The sequence below is a fragment of the Octopus bimaculoides genome, chromosome 1, assembly GCF_046866305.1.
Source record: "Octopus bimaculoides isolate indiv1 chromosome 1, ASM4686630v1, whole genome shotgun sequence".
In the NCBI taxonomy this organism is placed as follows: Eukaryota; Metazoa; Mollusca; class Cephalopoda; order Octopoda; family Octopodidae; genus Octopus; species Octopus bimaculoides.
In genome coordinates, this window is record NC_142928.1 from 4,433,067 (window position 1) to 4,457,173 (window position 24,107).

Genomic DNA, 24,107 nt, shown 5'->3' on the forward strand with positions numbered 1-24,107 from the left:
GTGGGTGTTTTTTCATGTGCCACCAGCACAAAGGCTTACATTTCACTGGCACAGGAGCCAGTCAGACAGCACTGGCAACTATTTCATTTTTTTAGTTCAGGAATGTAAAAAGCACCCACTACACTCTCAGAGTGGTTGGCATTAGGAAGGGCATCCAGCTGTAGAAACTCTGCCAGATTGAAGTGGAGCCTGGTGCAGTCTTCTGGCTTGCCAGCCCTCAGTCAAACCGTCCAACCCATGCCAGCATGGAAAGTGGACATTAAACAACGATGATGAATCCAGGTGGAGGGTGAAGTCAGATGCAGTTTCCCTAAAACAATTTTTGCTGCATGTGTACTGTTGAAATTGGGGTGCACCTAATATGCCCTTGAATCTTTTATGCCATCAAATACAGTAATTAAAAAATGCCCAAGGGTCCTTCACGATGAAAGTTATATCCAGAAAAATGATAAAAATTCAAAGGGTGCTAGTTTTACAAATAAAGAAATAAATTTCTACTTACTTATCATTTAAATAGAGAGATAAAGCATGTCCAGTAAAGTCTATAGTGCCGCAGTCCAATTTATAATTCTTATATAATTCCTCTGATGTTGTCGATTCAGGGTTTACATTGCACCAGGTTGAGGGATCATCTTCATCAAAATCCTGCACAAACTGTAAAAACCTACGGAAGCGACGTTTTTCAAACAATCCTAACAGAGCTGGAAAAAAAAAACAAAAAAACAAATACATTTATTTGTATATATGATATACACACTAATATAACATCCAGAAATGTAGAGAAATACTATTTGAAGCATTAGACCAAGTGTATGACTGGTGCAAAGCTCCAGCCAAACGGAAGGTGACATAGTGGTAGAACCCTGAAGTACACAGCGTCATAACGGCAAAGAGACCAGCTCGGAAAGACTGGAAGCAGCAGAAAATATAGGTCAGATAGGAGGGGAATCCCATCCTCATTGCTAAGAATCAGAGACCATGACCACATACACCATCACTCTCCAAATGATTCCTGCCACTGACCAAGTCTTTTAGTCCATTCCAGTGTTTTCTTCTTGGCCTCTTCTACCTTATTTCCCCATTGACTCAACCTCAACAATGTTGGGGTCAATGTTTTGGGCCCTGATGATACGCCCAAAATACTGCAGCTTCTGCTTCCTGATATTTGCCAAGAGTTCTCTTTCTGAGACCTGACTCATTTGTTCAAGGGTCAATCCAGCTGATCCTCACTACTCTTCAATACTACTTTGAGTCCTGCTTTCATATCCATACAATGCAACAAGGATCTGCCTTTACGGATTGTATTGAGTGATTTTAAGGTTCTGCTGCTCCTCAGATATTGTTCTATGATAGCACCCAGATACAATATCAAGTAAGTAATTAAAGAACTCTGAAGTTCAGTATTGTCTCATCAGAATTAGTCAATAACCCACCTAAGTACATTATTTACATTTGACAGATATTTGTCCTCACCTTATTTGTTGTTAACACATTTCGGCTGATATATCCTCCAGCGTTTATCAGGTGTCCTGGGGAAATTTCGAACCTGGGTTTTCATTCCTAAGGTATTTTTTTGATATTATTATCATTCAGGTCACTGCCTGGAATCGAACTCGGAATCTTGGGGTTAGTAGCCTGCACTCTTAACCACTACGCCATATGCCCATGGGCAATTATGGAGTGAATTTTAGAGCTTATAAATCTAATGGCTTCCGCCATGATAGATCGCTAGCCATTAAACCTTTCCTATTTTCTCTCTCTGCTTATTTCTGTGTTCCTTTCTGTCGAAGAGCATAGGCTCGAAACGTAAAAGACTTTCTCACTTCCTGGGCATTAAACTAATACATCTTTTTATTTGTTTACACACCTGTCTTCGTCTTGTTTTTTTTTGTAAATTCTCACTAGTATCCGTCAAATGTACATAATGTACATAATTCCTCATCTCTCAAATATAGAGCTGTAGAACCCACTTAAGTTTTTATAAAATGCAAATATTGAACAGATTAGCACAATTACAAGAGAACAAGAGAAAGTCTCAATACTCACTTGAACTTAAAGCTTCCCTTTCTGAGGCTGGCACTTTATATACCTTGCCACCTTTATATACAAAGCTACCTTCAACTGATTTGAACTCTAAATATCTAGTGACACCAGTTTTTATTAAAATCTTCACCAACTGACCTAAAGGAAAAATTAGAAAGAATATTTAATTAAGTATTGGGAAAACTACCTTTAAAAAAAGCAAACATTAATAAAACTACAATCAAAATTGCTTTGTCGTATAATAGTCGAATTTTCTGCACAGTTGTGGCTGTGCAGCTGAGAAGTTCGCTTCCCAACCACATGGTTCTGGGTTCAGTCTCATTGCTTGGCACCTTGGGCAAGGGTCTTCTACTACAGCCCCAGGGTGGTCAAAGCTTTGTGGGCAGATGCAGTAGCCAGAAACTAAAAGAAATCCATCATTGTGTGTGTGTGTGTGTGTGTGTGTGTGTGTGTGTTGCTTTCTCTTGACATCATGTGATAACTGTAAATGAGTATCACTGTCATACAAATGATGTTTGCTTCCAGTTTTCCACGAAGAACATGTTTTGCCAAAGGGAAACATTACCTTGCTTGGAAACAGATGAGGGTTGGAGACAAGAAGGGCATCCAGCTGTAGAAAACCTGCCCCATCTGACAAGTGCAAGCATGGAAAAATGGAGGTTAAAAAGATGATGTTTTGCATTCTGTAAATTTAGATAAATGCCCATCTTATTTTTAAAATTGAAATAAGAGTGACAACTGCCTACTATGGAAAGTACTATTGTGATACTATTGGCAAACATTTCCATTCTTAACATGTTTCAGCGGAATTGAACATGAATATTCAACATCATCATCATTGTTTAATATCTGCCTTCCATGGGTTGGACGATTTAACTGAGGACTGGTGAAACCCGATGGCTGCACCAGGTTCAATCTGATCTGGTAAAGTTTCTACAGCTGGATGCCCTTCCTAACACCAACCACTCCAAGAGTGTAGTGGCTGAGAAGCACTGAACTAGATGCAAAAAAAAAACAAAAAAAACTCAAAAATAAGCAAATAGTTAATTTTATTTTAAAAAGGGTAGAAAATTTATTTAACTTTAAAATACTTTAATATAACTGATGGTTGCTCCTGTCGATTTTAATGTACGAGTGTTTGAAGGAAAGGATTTAAAGAAGAGACAAAAGGATTAAAAACAAAAGAAGCTGCATCTATTTGCGATGGATGCTTGAATGTGATTAGAGTCCAGGTTTGGATTTTGCTATGAAGGAGGACATTGATGATTTTGGTTTTGCCTGGGATTGGACAGATGTGTCTGTAGATTGCAGGATAGAATTCTTTTATTGTTCTGTTTCTTCAGCTCAAAATTGTTTAGATGCATCATGACACGTTTTATGCCACTCAGATCGATCTCGGCAATAACTTTCCCAAAATGTGAAATTTAACCTAAAAATAGTTTAAAATGATTGATAAATGCAATACTAATAATATGTAAAAAAAAACAAAAAGTCTGTGGCACCTTGAGGAAGTGTCCTTGGGTTGACCGAATGGATTTGGTAGATAGAAACTGAAAGAAGCCCGTCATATGTATATGTGTGTATGTGTGTCTTTGAGGTTGTCCCCTACCACCGCTTGACAACTGGTGTTGGTGTAGTTACATCTCCGTAACTTGGTAGCTCGGCAAAAGAGACTGATAGAAAAAGTACAATGCTTTTAAAAAAAGGAGTACTGGAATCAATTTGTTCAACTAAAATCCTTCAAGGTGGTGCCCCAGCATAGCCACAGTCTAAACAAAATAGAAGTAGATAGTTAAAAATGTATAAATAGAAATTAAAAAGAGTCTTCATACCATTTGCCATGAGGAATTTAGGGATGAGATCCACATTCCAATCTCTGCCTCTACCAAATTCACTCGGTGGGGTTCCCATGCCAAATTTCGAATAAAGCTGCAAAAGTGGGAAAATTACAATAAATATTAACAAATGAGATAAAGGTAAAAAAAAGAAGAAAAAAAAAACACGAAGAAAAAAAAAATTGGGTCACAGAAATATCTTCAGAGTATGACAACCAGGTAGAGAAAGTTGGTAGATTATAAAATTACACAGATAAGATATACAACTTAAGGAGTGATGACAGAATGGGGCGGGGATGGCAAGGATAGCTAAGTGAATGGTAACGTGTACTATGCTTTTGCTAATGTAGTAGTGATGTGAAGGCACATGCCACAGTGGTTAGAGTGTCAGGCTCACAATCATGGGGTAGTGAGTTCGATTCCCCAGACCAGGCTGGTGTTGTGTTCTTGAGCAAGACACTTTATTCCACACTGCTCCAGACCACTCAAATGTAGAAATGAGTTGCGATGTCCCTGGAGCTAAGTTGTATCGGCCCCTTTGCCTTTCCCTTGGATAACATCAGTGGCATGGAGAGAGGAGGCTGGTATGCATGGCCGACTGCTGGTCTTCCATAAAACAACCTTGCTCAGACTTGTGCTTTGGAGGGGAACTTTCTAGGTGCAATCCCATGGCCATTCCTGACCGAAGGGGATCTTGTCAATGCAGGGGTGAGAAGATACAGACACCATTTTGAACTCTCCCATCCCTGATCAGGTCAAAAATCCAGGATGTGACACCAGGAAGGATTGAGGGCTGCACCAGCATTTGGCTGGGACCCATTTTCAGTTGAGAAACAATGTGAAATGAGCCTTGCATGAAGACAATGTGCTGCCTAGTCCAGAAATCGAAACCCCTGAACTTATGGTTGTGAACCCAACACTTTAACCCTTAACCTTTCAGCATGCTGAATGGTCTGTCAAGGGCAATGCTTATTTATTCACAGTGTTTTGAATTGATTATGTATTATCTTGTAATTCAAAGATTTCAATGGATGTGGTGTAATACACATTTTTGAACGACATTGCAAGGAAGGTGAGAGACATTAGATCCGGCCAGTTTGTATATAAAACAGGTAGAATATCAGGGCTGGTTTAACCCTTTCAGCTCTGACCTCCTGAACCTTATTTGACTATATACCTGGCTTCCTGATGCACCCCACCGGTAGAACGGTGCTATGGTATAGAGAAAAATAAACCATCCACCGGTAAACAGGTGTTATGGGCTCAAAGGGTTAAATGTTAAAGTGTCAAGGTATATGCCTTCATGACTGGTGAATTCCACCTGTAAAATGTTCTTAATTGAATTTTCCTTTATATCCAGAGAAAGAAAACAAAAATCCAACAACCAACGTTTTGTGACTCTCAAAGATAAGGGGCAGGTGATTTCAAGAACTTTGGAATTAATCACTCAAAAATACAACCTCTAGCAGAAAGCAAGTTTGATCTTCAGATGCAGACAAGGGATGAAAGAATTTGTTGAGGCAGATTTTCTACAGTCAGACACTCTTCCTCTCACTTATTTTGCTTGAAAATAATATTTCCCCCATGTATAGACATCTTTCCATGGGAAGTTTGAAAATGAATGAGTTTACAACTATTATGTGACGTCAAGACAAGGAGACATAAACACACACACACACACACACACACACACACACACAAAAAGCTTCTTTCAGTTTCCATTTACCAAATCCACTCAAGGTTTTGGTCAGCCCAAGACTATAGTAGAGGACACTTGCCCAAGGTGTCACACACTGGGACTGAACTAGGAACCATGCAGTAAAGGTTCTCAACCACAATCACACCACCTAAACCAAGGATTTGCTAACAGCCTGTAGGTTTCCCAAATGGTCACCTGTTAAGTGGTCACCCACTAACTAGGTTGGACATTGCTTAACTTCAGTTACTGGAGGAGAAACAGTGGTTTGTGTGATACGGCCATAAACAGAAACATCATCATCACAGTTATCGTTTAATGTCTGTTTTCTATGTTGACTGAGGACTGGCAAGCTAGGAGACTGCACCAGGCTCCAATCTGATCTGGCAAGGTTTCTACAGCTGGATGCCCTTCCTAACACCAACCACAGAGTGGAAGTAATTTTTGGATAGAGTCATTTGTATATCGTTCATCGTTTAACGTCCACTTTCCATGCTAGCATGGGTTGGATGATTTGACAGAGGACTGGCGAGCCAGAAGGCTGCACCAGGCTCCAATCTGATCTGGAGGAGTTTCTACAGCTGGATGCCCTTCCTAACGCCAACCACTCCGAGAGTGTAGTGGGTGCTTTTTGCATGCCACCGGCATGAAGGCCAGTTAGGCAGTACTGTCAATGACCACGCTCAAAATGGTGTTTTTTTATGTGCCACCTGCTCAGGAGCCAGTCCAGCAGCACTGGCAACAACCCCGCTTGAATGTTTCTTTATAATTAAGACTAATTTATATCTTTCTTTTTTCTTGAGAATTGGTAAAAATAGCCACTATGAGAAAATTTCAATTAAGAATATTTTGTGCAGGTTATTCAGTACATCTCTCCTTAATAATGCAAATTCATGCCATTGACCTATTTGAGTTATTTCCCCTCAACTCATTTCATCTTAGTTTATTTAAGATATGTATGGCTGTGTGGTTAATAAGTTCGCATCTCAACCATGTGATTTGCGGTTCAGTCCCATTGCATGGCACCTCAAGCAAGTGTCTTCTACTATAGCCCTAGGTCAACAAATGCCCTGCTTACAGATTTTCTAGAAACCGAAAAAAACTGTGTGTGAGTACACTTATATATATCGAAATAAACAACAAGGATATCCAGAGGTAATGCAGTACAATCGTTTCAAGCAACTTCATTTAATTGAACAATGCAATCATTACATTAATTTAAATGCAGAGCAATCCTCAGCTGCATAAAGACATAGAATTTAATTAAATTCAAACAGATGAAGACAGCATGTTCTCTGTCTATCTCCTTACCTTCTTGGAGATTTTAGGTAAAATTATACTAATGTGTCCATCTGTTTTAATTTAATTAAATTCTATGTCTTTATGCAGCTGAGGATTGCTCTGCATTTTAAATTGATGTGATGATTGCATTGTTCAATTAAATGGAGTCGCTTGAAACGATCGTACTGCATTACCTCTGGATATCCTTGTTGCTTACATTGATTTTAATCACCTTATTTTGAAATTGTATGGATAATACCGTACTAAATTCTGGTGCCTCAACTTAGGTACCATATTCATCTGAATATATATATTATATATACAGGGTGTGGTGAAGAAATTGTCTAAATTACGCAATAATGAAAATAACACTGACATTTCATTTTAACAGATATATTTACCAAAATTGCATAAAAACATCTTGAAATACTAAAGAGTAAATTTATTCAATAAAATTGCCATTGGCTTCAACCATGGTCTCCAGACAACTTCAGAATCTCCTGCAACTCTTTTTGATGGTCTCCTTGTTTAAGTTGGTGAATGCTGCCATAATCCTTGCCTTCAGTTCATCTTTGGTGTTACAAAGAGTTTTGTTGGTCTTTCGCTCAATTGCGCCACACATACAATAATCAGGGGGATTGCAATCTGGGGAGTTAGGAGGCCAGATGTTAGGGGTGATGTGGTTGCAGAAATTGTGCAGAGTCCTGTTGCCAGATACAGGTCTTCCAGCAGCCACCCTCTTGACCCAGAACAGCACTACCTTCTTCGGGCACTTGATATAGGCCTGTGTGTTGAATCTGAGACTGTATGGGAAGATGAAAGGAGGCACAAGCGATCACTCCAAACACCATGATGTTGACTGGATGTTTGATTTTTATCACTCTCGGTGTGTTTTGGGGACACGGCAAGCCAATGGTTGTTCTGATTGTCCACCATCTGATCCAGGGAGAAATTTTTCTCATCTGAGAAAAACCAAAGTATGTTCGGTTGGTGGGGACACTTTAGTTTGTTCAAAAGCTTCGTAGCGCAGTGTTTTTTGTCCTTGATGGCATGGCATAAAAATTGGCCCTTTCTCATCTTGTATGAGGAATACTGAATGTCTTTACGCACTACCTGCCTGATAAGAAACTCAGACACTTCCATATCCCTGGTGATGGACCTGATTGACTTGGAGGGATCATCATCAATCATGGCCTGGATCTCACCAACAAATTCAGGAGTTCTTTTCTTATCAGAACGTCAGAATGAGTTTTTCGAGCTGCTGTACCTTTGTAATCACCATTAAACTATTAAACTCAACCACCTCTTTCCGAATCCTTTGCACTGTCCTCAGATTGACACCCAAACACTCTGAAATGTCTGTATTGAAGCTTCCGGTGTGAATGCCAAGCAGTACAGCATGTTTCCAAAGTTCTGGCAGATTGAATTGCATCATGGTGCTGTTTTTGTCATACACAGTGCCCAACTGATCCTACTATACAATGTAGTCAACAAAATCAAAAACATTGTGCATGTGTGAAATTAAAAATATGTAAATGGTGACAATTTACCAATTACATCCTGTATATATATGGTTGGACAGAATTTTTTGAGGTAGAATTTCTACAGCTGGAAGCCCTTCCTAGCATATATTTCTAGGAAAAGTGGACATTAGGTGATATAATTAGAAATTTTATCACAAAAATCTTTGTGTGTGTGTGTGTATGTATATATGTGCACCCACATACAGGCAAATTGTCTAAAAGTCTCCTTTTGCAACCACATAGTTTCAGGTTTAATTCTTCTGCATATCTCTGGCCCACCAATGCCTAATGGGCACATTTGGGACACAGAAACTGTAGGAACCATGTCATATTTCTATGTGTGAATGTATTTATGTATGCATGTGCACATGTGTGAATCTGTGCAAATGCTGACATCCCTATGGCTTCACTTGTCAGCACTTCAGTAAAACTGTCACAGGTTTACAACCTTTGTTGACATTATGATTACCTGCTTGGCACACCTGTGGAATAAAAACATCCCTTACTTGAGAAACATGTAAGGGTTGGTGATAAGAAAGAGTGTTCAGTTGTAAAATCTGGCCTCAAATAAGGACCTGTCCAACCCATGCTAGTGAGGAAAAGCAGACATTAAAATCAAACACACACACACAGATGTTCTCAATATTCATAATCGTGATACCTAGCTGGTCAGACCTGGGAAGTGTAATAACAATTGCTTCTGAGAGGACCCTATTAAAGGGGTGTTCAAGGACTCTGCCCCACACACCCCTCCTACAAATAGAAGGCAGAGAAAAGGGATTAACAGATATAATTTTAAATCATATTTTCACTGCCATAAAAGGTCTTGATTTTTATTCAAGACACAACCATTAAACTGTTTGACTTTGATATTTAAAAGCTAAGGAAATACCAAATTGCACCAAGTATATATATTAATTAATTAATTAAATTAGAAAATATTTTAAGTTAAATGCGATTCTGAAATATTCAAAGAGATATAAAAGAAAACTCACTTCTTCTAATGGTGTCATGGATGCACTCTCCCCTCCATAGTATTTATTCCGATCCATGTGAAGAACTCGTTTGCCAACTACTGACAACATGCCACTGAGAATGCATTCCTGGAAACAAATAAAAAAAAAATTATTTTCAGTAAACAGCATTTTGAATTACCAATAGAAATTTAAGTTAGAAGCAAAGTTTTGAATAAAAATTCTTAAAATAATTTAACACAATTTTTAATTTACAAAAAAAAAAAAAATGCAGAAGATGGAGATTAAACCTGTGAAAATAGTAATAAGTAGAAGAGTATTAATTTCAAATTCTATATTACCAATAGATTAAAAAAAGAAAGAAAGAACATATCTTCGTTCAACTTCAAGATTTCAGTATTTGAAATCGTGATATACGAATTTGTTCAGGTAGAGTCCTTACTAAAGGAAAAACAAAAGAATTACTAAATTTGCCTTAATTTTCCGGACTGGCCCTCATGCCGGTGGCACGTAAAAAGTACCCACTACACTCTCAGGAGTGGTTGGCATTAGGAAGGGCGTCCAGCTGTAGAAACTTTGCCAGATCAGATTGGAGTCTGGTGCAGCCATCTGGTTCACCAGTCCTCAGTCAAATCGTCCAACCCATGCCAGCATGGAAAGCGGACGTTAAATGATGATGATGATTTTTAGTGCACATATAACTGCATGGTTGAGGAGCTTGGTCAATCCCACTGTGTGGCATCTTGGGCTGGTGTCTTCTATAGCTACAGGCTGGCAAAAGCTTTGAAAAAGGTTTTGTTAAATGGAGAAAGACGGTCTATGTGTGTTGACATCATGTAATGGTTGTAAACAAACATCACCATCATACAAGTGGGGTTGTTCATTTCCAGTCTTTGAAGAAACATATGTCTGGTCATGAAGAAATGTTACCTTGCTTGGAAGCAGGTGAGGATTAGTGACAGGAAGGGCATTATCAAGCCACGGATAATCTGCCTCAACAGATTCCATCCAACGCATGCAAACAAGGAAAAAGTGGATGATGGTGACAAAGTAGCAACTGGAAAATGAAACCCTCAAACTTCCTGTTGAAATCTTCAGACCAAATTTAGTTTCCAGAAACACAGGTTATTCCAACATATAAAAATGAAGGAAAAACACTTATGAAAACAATTTCCAAAATTTTCATTTTTTCCCTCTCTCAATAAAATCTAAAACATTTATCAAAACTTACAACTAAAAAGTTTTGAAAATGAAAAGGTTAAACTTCATTGAAATATTTTTTATAGTCCTAGCACTACAGAAAGACGAGGAGGAGGAGAATAATAATAATTATCATTTCAAACTTTTGCCACAAGGGCAGCTTGGGAGAAGTGGGGGACAAGTTGATTACATCAACCCTAGTGTTCAACTGGTATTTATTTAATCGACCCCCTGAAAGGATGAAAGGCAAAGTTGACCTCGGTGGAATTTAAACTCAGAACATAGCGACAGGTGAAATACCACTAAGTATTTAGTCCAGCTCACAGCCATATAATAATAATAATAATAATAATAGTCATCACTCAATCTCCATTTTCCATGCTGGCAATGGGTTTGATGGTTTGTCAGGATCTAGCAAGCCACAGAAGTGAGTCAAGCTCCATTTGTCTGTTTTGGCATGGCTTCTATCACTAGATGCCTCTCCTAATGCCAACCACTTTAAAGGGTGTACTGAGTACTTCTTATGTGGTACCAGCAGCCAGTGAGGTCTGCTTTGGCATGAAGGTGAATGAGGGGTGCATGAAGGTGAATGAGAAAGAGGTGGCTTTTTGCTGGGTGTTGAAAGGTTAAGCAGCAGTTCCCAAACTTTTTCAGGCTGCTGCCCCCCTTGACACCCTGGCCACATTCCTAGCCCCCCCCCCCCCCAAACTAGCCATCACAAACATAGACCTCTTTCTGAAGCAAATTCAAAAAAGCAACTGTATTTCACAAATAAAACTCGTACCCATTATTTTATTGTTTTTACATGAATAGCTACCCCATTATCACTCCACTTTTCTTCAATGCTCCCTTGGAACTTTCCACTGCCCCCAAGGGCCCCATACCGCCCACTTCGGGAACGACTGGATTAAAGTATGACAGCAGGACAAGCATAGATGTCTTGCTTATAGAGGAGACATGGGGCTACCTTACATTATATAAGGATGAGTTGAGAGTAGCTGGAAAGACGATAAAGCTGGTGAGGTGCCAGAGCATACTCTCAAGGCACAAGAAAGTGAACAGTGAACCAAATTTACTCCGGTTGCAGATAGTATTGATGATCTGACAGAGATTAACATTTCATTACAACATAAAATACATATTTGTATGCGTTCGTGCTGCAATGCTGATGTTTGTCAAAGCACCACCACCTCGTCATGCAACTAATTCAGAGACCACTTAACAAGTATTCTTGATGAAGATAAAATCAGGCTCTGGTCAATATGCCCATGTCGTTTTGGCTTAAAACCAAAATATAATCACTACAGAAAGTTTGTGCAGACATGCTGCTAGGTGGAGGTTAGGTATGGCTGCATAGTTAAGAAGCTTGCTTCCCAACCATGTGGTTTGAGGTTCGGCCCCACTGTGCAGCACCTTGGACAAGTGTCTTCTACTATAGCCTAAGCTGACCAAAGCTGTGTGAGTGGAATCAGTAAATGGAAATTGAAAGCTGCCAGTTCTGTGTGTGTGTGTGTGTGTGTGTGTGTGTGTGTGTGTGTGTGCATGCATTTATAGCTTGATAATATATTTGTGTAATCCATACTAGCATGGAAAAACAAATGAATGAATATATACATATATACAGCAATAAGAAAATGGAGAATATGCGGTATCCATTGACTTGCAGACAGTGCATTCCGTTGACCCGCCAAGCAGTATATTGGATAGATACTATCCCTTAGTGGGTTGAATCCTCAAACCCTAACTCTCTTGCATTATATATATATATATATATATATATATATATATATATAATATTATTAGGGAATATATCATTCCAAACGTACAGGAATATTCAATTTAGTAATACCAAATTAAATTTCACAATATATAATATATGTATATAAATATAATTTAGAGAAGAACCACCATTATACAATTCAGACAATTCAATATATATATATATATATATATATATATATGTATCATCATCATTTAACGTCCGCTTTCCATGCTAGCATGGGTTGGACAATATATATATTTATTAAGAGTTTCCTGTATTGGAATGGATTTAGAAGTGATTGCAAAACCTCTGAGAACTTCCTGCAGTTTCTGCACGAGACAAAGAATCTCTGACGTTTATTTCACACACACACACACACACATATGCGGTGGTATGGGCATGTGTTGAGGAGGGATGAGGAACATGTTCTGAGGAGGGTGCTTGAGTTTGAGATAAATGGACTGAGAAAGCAAGGTAGACTGAGGGAAACGTGGGGGGGGATAGGTGGAGGAGGAGATCGGGAGGATTGGCTTCAGAAGGGAGGATGTCCAAAACAGGGCAAAATGGCAAGATGGTGTGAGGGCGGTTGCTATGGCATTGAGGTAGATCTGGCCACCTCCATTAACAGGGACAAAACCCAAATTTAAAACACTGGATGATGATGATGATGATGATATATATATATGTATAGAATAATACCAGTATGGAACCAGGAACACCATAATTCAAAATAAGTACTTAAATTTATCAACAAGTGGCCTTTGAGAGGCCTCAATCCATTTCAATTTCACAGGACCTACTGAAATGGACTAAGGTGCTTGTTAATAAATAAATAAATTCTATACATATATTTCTGATTCAAGTCTTAAATTCCTCTCAGAACAAACCCACTAATTATTATATTGGTTTCAAATTTTGGCCCAAGGCCAACAATTTCAGGGGTGGGGACAAGTTAAGTATGTCAACCTCAGTGCTCAACTGGTACTTATTTGACCATGAAAGGACGACAAGCAAAATTGATCTTGGTGGAATTTAAACTCAGAACATAAAGACGGATGAAATGCTAAGCCTTTTGCTTGATGTGCTACCAATGTGACCAGCTGACCACCTTAAATACACTAATTATATTGTTCACTATGGAACAACACTGGAAACACATTTCAGCCAAAATGTTAAAAATTAACTCTCCTAATGAATGAATGTATTTCTGTAGTGACACCATCATACAAGAGAACATTTAATATTTCTCTGGCTAAAAATCAAGCAATTTGTAGCATTCTTGGAATTCAAAGACATTAATACATTTAGAATCACTTCCAACATTGCACTATAGTAACTGCTTGTTATGATAAAAAAGATACCCTCAAATATGTGGGGGGAAATATTTACAAACACCACCAGAGTGGATATAGCAAGCAAAGGAAATATGAATTAGGCTTGGAAGATAGTAAGTCTGTTGTCCATGTTGGCATGGGTTGGACGATTTGACCAGAGGTGGCAAGCTGCACCAGACTCCAATCTAATACGACAGCTTCTATGGCTGGAGGCTGTATCTAAAGATGTATTTTCTGCATCTGTAATGCAGGAATTCTGTGAAATTGAAAATATTTCATTTCAATATAATGAGCAAAAATTGAAGAATTTCAGGTATGACAATATGCCCAAAACACCAAGATTGAAATGGTGTACGGAATCTCAGAATTGCAATCTGTTCTGAGGAACAACATAAAATTTTGTTCAACCCCTTTCATAGGGGCTTGAAATCATAGAAATCATAGATGATAACCATTGCCATATACTATATTAATTATGGTCTTCATTAAGGCGGCGAGCTGGCAGAAACGTTAGCAGGCTGGGGCGAAATGCTTAGCGGTATTTCGTCTGTCCTTACATTCTGAGTTCAAATTCAGCCGAGGTCAACTTCACCTTTCATTCTTTCCGGGTCAATAAATTAAGTACCAGTTGCATACTGGGGTCAATCTAATCAACTAGCCTCCTCCCCCAAAATTTCAGGCCTTGTGCTTAGAGTAGAAAAGATTTAGTGTCTTCATTGGTCAAAGTTCATCATACATTTCCTCTTGATGTGTGTTGACTTGGGCCATATTTAAAGAAGACAGCAGTTGATCATGCATGCAAATCCCTCTCTTCATATCATTACTGTTCATCGAAGTGGGGAAAGTCATCAACTTAAACCAATACAGCTTGCTATACCAGTGCCATTGCAGGAATTGCTGTCAGAATATAGCGTAGGCACAGGGTTAAGTGACATCATGTAGGGAGCTTTCCTTGGAGACTGTCCTGCAGCAAATTTGGCATATAAACGCCAAGGGGATGGCAGCCTGAAAAAGAGAACAACTGGTTTGGAAGCAACTGGTTTACAGTTTAAATGACTTGCTGCATTTTGATCTTGATGATGGATAGGCTTTGAAATTGATGGGATCAATCAGTATTTGGAGAGGATTAAAACCAATCTCTTAAATCGCATAGGACCTCTATCCCTTCCTTTCATCCACCATAAAATACATAGCCTGAAAATCACTTCAGGGACCTTGTGTATCTGTACCCCACCCCTACCCTTAAAACCCCATCTTAAAGCCCTATCAACTACATCAATTGCTTTGGATGCCAAACCATCAAAATCCAAACCTGTTGTCTCAATATTCCTCAAACCCCTTATTTCTCTTTGTCCCTTATAATATCAATGATTCCTCAGCCACATATACTTATGCTGATGAGGTCCTTTTTTTTATTATTACACCCTCAACAGCTTCTAATTTTATGTATTTTCCATGTTTATAAATATTTCCAAGACTTTGTCTAATGGGATGACGACCAAACTGAATTAGTTTGATGTCTAAAAATGCTTGATTCATTTGTCCAACTAGAATTTAAATTGGCTTTAGACTAAGATAAATAAATAAAATACATTGTGATGGTTATTAGATGCAAGATCTTTTGGGGGGGAAAAGTGAAAATAAATATATTGAGGAATATTTTTGATGAAAATAAGAAAAAATCTCAATAGAAGAGGGCAATATAAAAACGACTTGTGTAATTGTCAGAATACCATGAAAATTGCCTTTCTAAAACTGCAGCAAAAGGTGGAAGAGATCAAATTGCCAAAGACAGGTTGTACAAGACACTCGTTGGTAATCCTCTCCTCGTCATTCTGAGATATTTCGCTTCCTAAGTCATTAAACAGTAATATGATTCTCGTCTATCTCTAATATATGTTGGTTGAGTCATCGTGCAGCTTTGATTATTTTTTATGTCATTAAACAGATAAAAGATAAAATATATTTCATGATGAGGTTCGTCTATCTTGCTTTTATGTAGATTATGTTATGGTGTACATACATCCCTTTTGTGTTTTCCACATGAGAATCATGATTAGAAATAAGTACATTGCGTGAGAGAAACGAAATTTTTAATTTGTTTTTGTGAGCAATTATTTCAGCAGAATGAATAAACGAGAGAGAACATACTGTCTCAATTAAGCTATGGGCTTGGCATAATTTACATTGATATTACTTAAGGCAATCAGGGAGGTTGTGAGAAAAAAAAAGCTTTTTGACCCTCAGGAGTAGTTATTTAAAGTATTTGGATGGATGATGGTGGATAAGCAGTAACTAATTAACTCTCGTTTAATCAGATAATTGTCAATCACTACAAAGTGAAGAAGGGTGGGGTGTGGGAATTAATCAAAACTCACAAATCAAATAAAGGAAACAGCGAAAATATGGTGTCATAGAGAAATTAATGCGATATACATTTAAAATTGATCGAATGAAGTATAATGGCTGTAAACCACAACACACATTTAAAGATGGTGTGCTTTTGCCGAGTCATCCACCAAAGAAATTTCATACAAAAGAAAAAAAAAAAAAAAAAAAAAAAAAATTTACATTGTGTTTTATCTTTTGTTTCAGTCATTAGATTATGGCCATGCTGCAGCACTACGTTAGGGAATTTCATTTAAATGAATTCACTCTGGTATTTTTATTATTAATATTTTTTCTTTAAAAATTCTATTAGTCTCTTTTGCCAAACTACTATGTTACAGGGACATAAACACACCAACACCAGTTGTCAAATGGTTGTGGACACACACACACGTAACTCAAGAACAAAATAGCCAAGAAGAAGGAACTGAGGAATTTGGCAAAGAAGAAACTGATGGAACAAGTACCAAAATTTAAAAAAAAAGTCTAGGGTCAATTTCCTCAACTAAAAAAACCTTTTGAAGTAATGCCCCAACATGGTTGCAGATTAAAAACTATATGAATAAAACACGATTTCCAGGCCAGTTTGAAATTTACTTTTAGTTGTCTTAGTTCTAGCATAAAAAGCAACCATTGCAGGACTCTCGTATTTGCATTAAAATACAGCCTCATCTGATATATTGTAGCAGTGCATTGCTATACTGCTACCATATTTCTACTGAAATTCATTGCTTTTGTTTCAATTAACTTTGAGCCAGTGGAACGCAAAAAGCACCGTTTGAGTGTTGGGCCTCATGGAGGCAGTGACAGGTGACTGAGACCCTTGGTGATATACTGTACTTGTGTAGATCTGCCAAGCCAAGTGAGACCTTAGATGTGGCTGATGCTGGTGTTGGGTCATCAGCACCCGTGCTGGTGGCATGTAAAAAACACCCACTACACTCTTGGAGTGTTTGGCATCAGGAAGGGCAGCCAGCCATAGAAACCTTGCAAAATCAGTTCAGACGAGGTCACCAAGTAACTTGCAAGATAAAGATCCTTTGAGATGGGGAGTAATGGTGGTGGTGGTGGTGGCTTTGTGCCAGGTGATGAGAGACCAGAGTATGATAAAGGGACAGAAGCAGGTGCCTTGCTCTAGAGGACATACATGGTGAGAGAGAGAGAGAGAGAGAGAGAGAGAGAGAGAGAGAGAGAGAGAGAGAGAGAGAGAGAGAGAGAGAGAGAGATAGAGAGAGATAGAGAGAGAGAGAGAAAGAAAAAGAGAGAAAGAGAAAGAGAAAGAGAGAGAGAGAGAGAAAGAGAAAGAGAGAGAGAGAGAGAGAAAGAGACAGAGAGAGAAATCAAGAGTGGAAGAGAATGAGAGTGAGAGAGATGGTGGCAGTGTGCCTGGGTATACTCTCAGGGTATAAGAATGAGAATATAAATTCTTTTCCAATATTCTGTAAGAACATGTCTAGCCATGAGGAAATATTACTTTACTTGCAAACAGGCCAGGGTTGGTAACAGGAAGGGCATCCAGTCATAGAAAATCTGTTTCAACAAATTCTGCCCAACCCATGCAAGCATGGAAAAGTGGATGTTAAAACAATGATGAGCCATTAGATACTGCATGTTTGAGCAGTTGTAAGTATAATGTTAACATATTTAGAACGAGACAAGGTTTCTGAAGAAGGGATCATCATCATCATCATCATCGTTTAACGTCCGCTTTCCATGCTAGCATGGGTTGGACGATTTGACTGAGGACTGGTGAAACCGGATGGCAACACCAGGCTCCAGTCTGATTTGGCAGAGTTTCTACAGCTGGATGCCCTTCCTAACGCCAACCACTCAGAGAGTGTAGTGGGTGCTTTTACGTGTCACCCGCACGAAAACGGCCACGCTCGAAATGGTGTCTTTTATGTGCCACCCGCACAAGCCAGTCCAGGGGCACTGGCAACGATCTCGCTCGAAAATCCTACAGGAGCCAGTCAGGCGGTACTGGCAACGGCCACGCTCAAAATGGTGCATCTCATGTGCCACCCGCACAAGAACCAGTCCAGGGGCACTGGCAACGATTGATGCAATCGAGTGAAAAGGGGAAAAAGATTTTAAAAACAGCTCCATGTACCTGCAAGGTGACCCCAGATCTCACCAGTTCATGTACATGTCAGATAGTAATCTTGACCCTTGTACTTTGAAGCCATTGCAAAAATGAAAAAAAAAAAAACTTCAGAAATTTTTATGGGGGAATGGAAATGGGTGTGAAAGCCCTTTAACACTGAAAGTGGGTGGGTGTGGCGGTCAAATTGAGTGCTTTATCTTAAATCATAATGGGGTGGGGGAGGGTCCTCTTTATTTCTAATGTTGGGATTGGTGGAATAGTAATACAGAGATTACAGAAGCTGATGAGAACTTTTGTAACAGCAAACAATTTAAGAAAGGAGAGGGGAGAAAGAGATAGACCTAGAGGGAGGTATGAGGAGAGAGAAAGAGACCTAAAGGGAGGGAGGATATCTAGAAACCACAGGACTGTATTGTGTGGAAAAATAGAAAACTTTCTTTTTTTAAAAAAAAAGAATACACCACCACCTGTTTGTGTAATCAAATAGGACATGTTAAGCCTTTTCATAGCAAACCACCTGAAACCGACTCCGACTTTCAGTTTTAATGTGATCTTAATTAAAACCTATCAACATTTCATGTTTGTAGTAAACATTATTTGCCAACGTAACATGGCAGTCCTGGTTCAGGACGAATGTTGCTATAATTTAGCCCCTGGAGACATTATTCTGTGCTGATGAAGGGAAATAACCCAGAAATCGCGATACATATTGTTTTGAGCTGAGTGGGGGTGCTAGATTCCTTTATTCCAAAATATAAGGACACAGATCATGTCATATAGCCAGCTGGAGACGATGTCTCCTGGGGCTAAATTACAGAAACATTCGCCCTAAACCAGGACTGCCATGTTATGTTGCCAAACAAGCTTTACTCCAAAGTATGGTTGCTGAATATCTCTCGTTGTGAGATTTACAAATAGAATTTTTCTAATTACATGTTTATGTTCCAAATATCAGCTTAGTAATGTCAAAGGCGGTATGAATGTGGAGGTGCGTGGCTTAGTGGTTTGGGCGTGATCGTAATATTGTGGTTTCAATTCCTAGACCAGGCAACATGTGTTCTTGAGCAAAACACTTCATTTCACGTTGCTCCAGTCCACTCAGCTGGCGAAAATGCATAATCCTGCGACGGACCAGTATCCCATCCACATCACTCAAGGTAGGGAGCTCCGAAAAGGGTCTCAGGGAGTAGCATCCCTGCCTTCCTGAGCTAGTTCTCCACCACATTTCTTAAAAATCATGGTAGAGGCCTTGGTCATGGGACCATTCATGTCTAGAAACTGAGGTTGGGGTAAGCAAGGGCATGCTCCCCGTAGAGAATCCAGCTCCAAAAAAGCCTCATGATAGCAAAGGAGAATGGGCACCAGCCAGCCCAAAGGTTGGGGTGGGCTGCACCTGTCTACCTTGGTTGCTATGGCATTGAAGTAGATCCGGCTATCTCCATTAATGGGGACAAAAGCCAGATTTAAAACACTGGATGATGATGCTGAAACTGGGAATCTGGCCTTTGTGAGCCTGGCATGGTTCGAGAAGGAAACGATCGTTTCCAGAATTAATTGGAATGGAGGCAGATGAACTGGTTAGCTCTTTTGAAGTTCCATATTCAAGAGATGAGGAATTATGTACATTATTTACATTTGACGGATATTTTATTTGTAACAACAAACAAGATGAGGACAAATATCCATCAAACGTAACTCTTTTGTTACCATATTTCAGTTGAGACACACTGCTTTTGTTTCAATTAAATTGGAAAATAATGAATTGAGTGAAAAAAAAAAAAAAAAAACTTAGTCATTATTAATCTGCATTACTGCTTGGCACCTTAGGCAAGTGTCTTCTTGTATGCGTGCGCGTGTGTGCATACATGTAGTGTGTACATGTATGCATATGCATGTGTGTATGTGTGCATATGCGTGTGTACGTGTGAATGTGTGTGTATGCATGCATATGCATGAGTGTATGCATATGTATGTGGTGTATGTGTGTGGCGTATCCCCGTATAGACATTGCGATAGTTTGTGTATGTGCATGTGTGAGTATATACGAGTGAATATATGCGTGCGTGTATACGTGTGTTTGTGCATACACACATGTGCGTGCACGCACGTGTGTACGTGTGTGGTGTGTCCCCATACAGACTGTGTGATAATTGTAAATGAGTGTCACTGTCATACAAGCAGTGTCATTCCTTTCCAATATTCTGTCAAAAAAACCTGTCTGGCCATGGAGAAACTATTACCCTGCATGGAAACAGGTGAGGGTTGGCGACAGGAAAGGCATCCTGCCATAGAAAATTTGGCTCAAACAAATTCCACCCAACCCATGCAAGCATGAAAAAGCGAATATTTAAATGATGACGATGATGTTGATGTGTGTATAAATAGATATTTGTAAAACTGATATGGGGTGAATAGATGAGATTCACACAACAAAAATCAATCATTTTCATTTCTATTGTAGAAACACATTTAAGAAGTCTTCACAGGCGTGGCTGTGTAGGAAGATGCCTGCTTCCCAGATACATGGTTCTGGGTTCAGTCCCACTGTGTGGCACCTTGGGCAAGAGTCTTCTACTGTAGCCTCACCGGGCCAACCAAAGCCTTGTGAATGGATTTGGTAGACGAAAACTAAAAGAAACCCTCCATGAATATGTGTGTGCGTATATGTGTGTGTGTGTGTGCGCACGTGTGTCTGTTTGTCCCTCAGTACTGCTTGAGAACCGCTGTTGGTATATTTACATCCCAGTACCTTAGCAGTTCAGCAAAAGAAGACCAATACAATAAGGCTTTAAAAAAATACATACTGGGGTTGATCCATTTGACTAAAATGTCTTTGTGGCAGTACCCCAGCATGGCCACAGTCTAATTGACTGAAACAAGGAAAAGAATTGGCTGTGACTAGTTCTTATCAGTGAGAAAAACAGTCTGGGGTCCTTGAGAAACAGATTGTTGTACCTGGCAAGAATTAGCTAGATTTGAAATAAAAAGAAAAGGGGAAAAAATACCCTCTTGTAAGTAACTTTCATGATTACATACACACGAGATCATAAAGGATATATATATATCTATACTATAAAAGGCATATTCTATAATTATGAACATAATTATAATCAGGGGTCAGCTAATTGCTTCACCATGCACGTTGCTGTCTGGGAGATTTTTATGGTAGCAGAAAAGGCATTTTAACTCCTTTTTCTAAATTCGGTGTGTGGTGAAGCAATTAGCTGACCCCTGATTATAATTATGTTTATAATTATAGAATATTTGTATAATTTTACCAAAAATGGTTATTTCAACATACCGAACTACTTGATAAAATTATCAATTAATTAATTTTACCCTTTTATTATTATTATACACACACACACAAGAGTTACAGAATGGAGTAGGTAAGATCCGGGCTACATAGGTTTCATCACAAGCGGAACCTCCGAAGTGGTAAACATCCAAGCTATTGAATATTCCACGTGTTAACATGTATCTCCTTGCGACAATGTAAACTGTAAACTTTCATTTAATCAAGATATCCTTAGCCTAAGTAGCCTATGGTATAAACCTCGCTTGGATATTTACCACTTCTGAGGTTCCGCTCGCTATGAAACATATGTAGCCTGGATCTTATCTATTCCATTCTGTAACTCTAGTATTCTTATTTGCACACCTGGCAACCCTGGTCGCCTACTGTTAAATATGAAAATAACCTTTTTCCGGAACAAGGAAGACGTGTTCTTGTTTGTCTCCTTCCCTAGCTTGATTCATGCATTCACCACCACAATCTCGTTTAGGCTTAGCAGCCCTACCTGTTTGTTTTCTGCAAAATCCCAGATTTTATTTTATTTAATTTGCTTTGCAGGAGCAACTGTTTTATTGAAAGCGTATATTGTTGTTAAATGCCCGAAATACAAGACTAGAAAAACAGCCAACAACAGATGAAGGGTCGTTCTTTATGTTGTTTGTTTTGTTTTCCATTTGTGTCTTTCGTTGTTCGAAAAAATAGTTCATGTTCCACATACTCATGCTTTGTATTTTTTTGTTGTACACATTTCATGACTTCCTGTGCCCACATATGCATATATTATTTATATTATCATTTATATATATATATATAGAGAGAGAGAGTGGGGGGCAGTGGCTGAATAACTATGAAGGCTATGCTGATTACCTGTAATGCAGCCACATAAGTTGTATGAGACACACAAGTGATTATTATGACCGATCGAAATTAAATCCCACCCTCACCCTTTATAGAAACATATTTAAAACGGAGATATAACAAGTACTTGTGACTCCTTTGCCAGGTTAATTATTAAAACTGACAGACCAGACGGTAGCTGAACGTACTAGAAACAGCAGCCAAATCTCACTTGCAGCACAATCTACAATCTGGGAGGAAGAAATGACAACATTAACACAGTCCTAGACACCCGTAAAAAGACTGGATGGCCACAAGTGGCATGTCTTTGATCAAGGCCAATATGGGACTAAACAACCACAATACATCAGTACAATTTTACCGATCATGCTGCACACATTTCTTTCTTGGCTGTCATATGTTAAAAAAACTATGATTACACACTAGGAAAGGTATGATAAATATGCAATGACATAACATGAAATTGCTAATCTAGTCAGACTGCCTCAACCCATTGGCCTTCCTGTGTAATAAAACAAAACAAACAAACAAAATTACAAATTACTTCATGGCATTTTAAGAGCAAAGCTTGATAGCTGTAACTACTGTAATAAACTAGAAATGAGAAAACAAGAAAGGAAATGTGTTTTTATATAAGAGGGACAGACACACAGACATGCACACAGATGCTTAGACACACACACAATATATAAATATATATTCTTTTATTCTTCTATTTGTTACAGTCATGCTGGAGCACCACCTTTTAGTCAAAACAAATCGACCCCAGGACTTATTCTTTGTAAGCCTAGTACTTATTCTATCAGTCTCTTTTGCCGAACCGCTAAGTTACAGGGGCGTAAACACACCAACATCAGTTGTCAAGCGATAGTAGGGAGACAAACACAGACACACAAACATATACATACATACATATATATATAATATATATATATATATATATATATATATATATATATATATATATATATATACACGACGGGCTTCTTCGAGCTTCCATCTACCAAATCCACTCACAGGGCTTTGGTCGGTCCAAGGCTATAGTAGAAGACACTTGCCCAAGGTGCCACACAGTGGGACTGAACCCGGAATCATGTGGTTGGTAAGCAAGCTACTTACAACACAGCCACTCCTGCACACACACACATATATCGTGCCAGTGGCAGGGAAAAAGCACCCACTACACTCTTGGAGTGGTTGGCGTTAGGAAGGACATCCAGCTGTAGAAAGTCTGCCAGATCAGATTGGAGTCTGGTGGAACCATCTGGTTTGCCAGTCCCCAGTCAAATCGTCCAACCCATGGTAGCATGGAAAGCGGACGTTAAATGATGATGATGATGATGATATATATATATCTCAATGACAATGGAAGTATAGTGTTCAGTAAAATAAGCTTCCTTCAAATGACTTAACTCACATACCAAACTGAAAATTTATACTAAATCTGACCCACCTGACAGGTGAATCTCAGGTGTCTACTGTGCATCACAGTTGAAAACGTATCCTTCATGCAAAAGTGATTTGATTTATATCAACTGTTCTAAATATTTCAATGAAACATCACAGGATTTAAAGAATGAGAATCTATGCTTAATTTGAAATAATTCTCGAGGGGAGGGTGATTCCACACAAACACACATCAGCTATAATGATTAGCCTGGCAGGTGAGTCATGCACTCTGACTGATGTTCCATAATTTTAAACAGGAGTGGTACATTTTTGTACATCAGTTATAAATGAACAACCTGACACTTCAGTCCCAAGTACTCGTACAGTCTTTCGACCTTGTCTACAGTAGCAGATCCTATAGATGA

The 24,107-nt window shown here is 38.8% G+C and overlaps 1 protein-coding gene across 1 annotated transcript in view; it reads right to left on the reverse strand.

Annotated features, from left to right (window-relative positions):
- Positions 1-24,107, reverse strand: part of LOC106870635 (rab GDP dissociation inhibitor alpha) — a 50,674-nt gene that overhangs the window by 8,902 nt on the left and 17,665 nt on the right. The window contains exons 2-5 of the mRNA XM_014916776.3: positions 9,374-9,481; positions 3,876-3,972; positions 2,047-2,181; positions 503-701 (exon numbers count right to left, since the gene is read on the reverse strand). Coding sequence (XP_014772262.1) covers positions 503-701; positions 2,047-2,181; positions 3,876-3,972; positions 9,374-9,481 — 539 coding nt within the window. The remainder of the gene's footprint in view (positions 1-502; positions 702-2,046; positions 2,182-3,875; positions 3,973-9,373; positions 9,482-24,107) is intronic.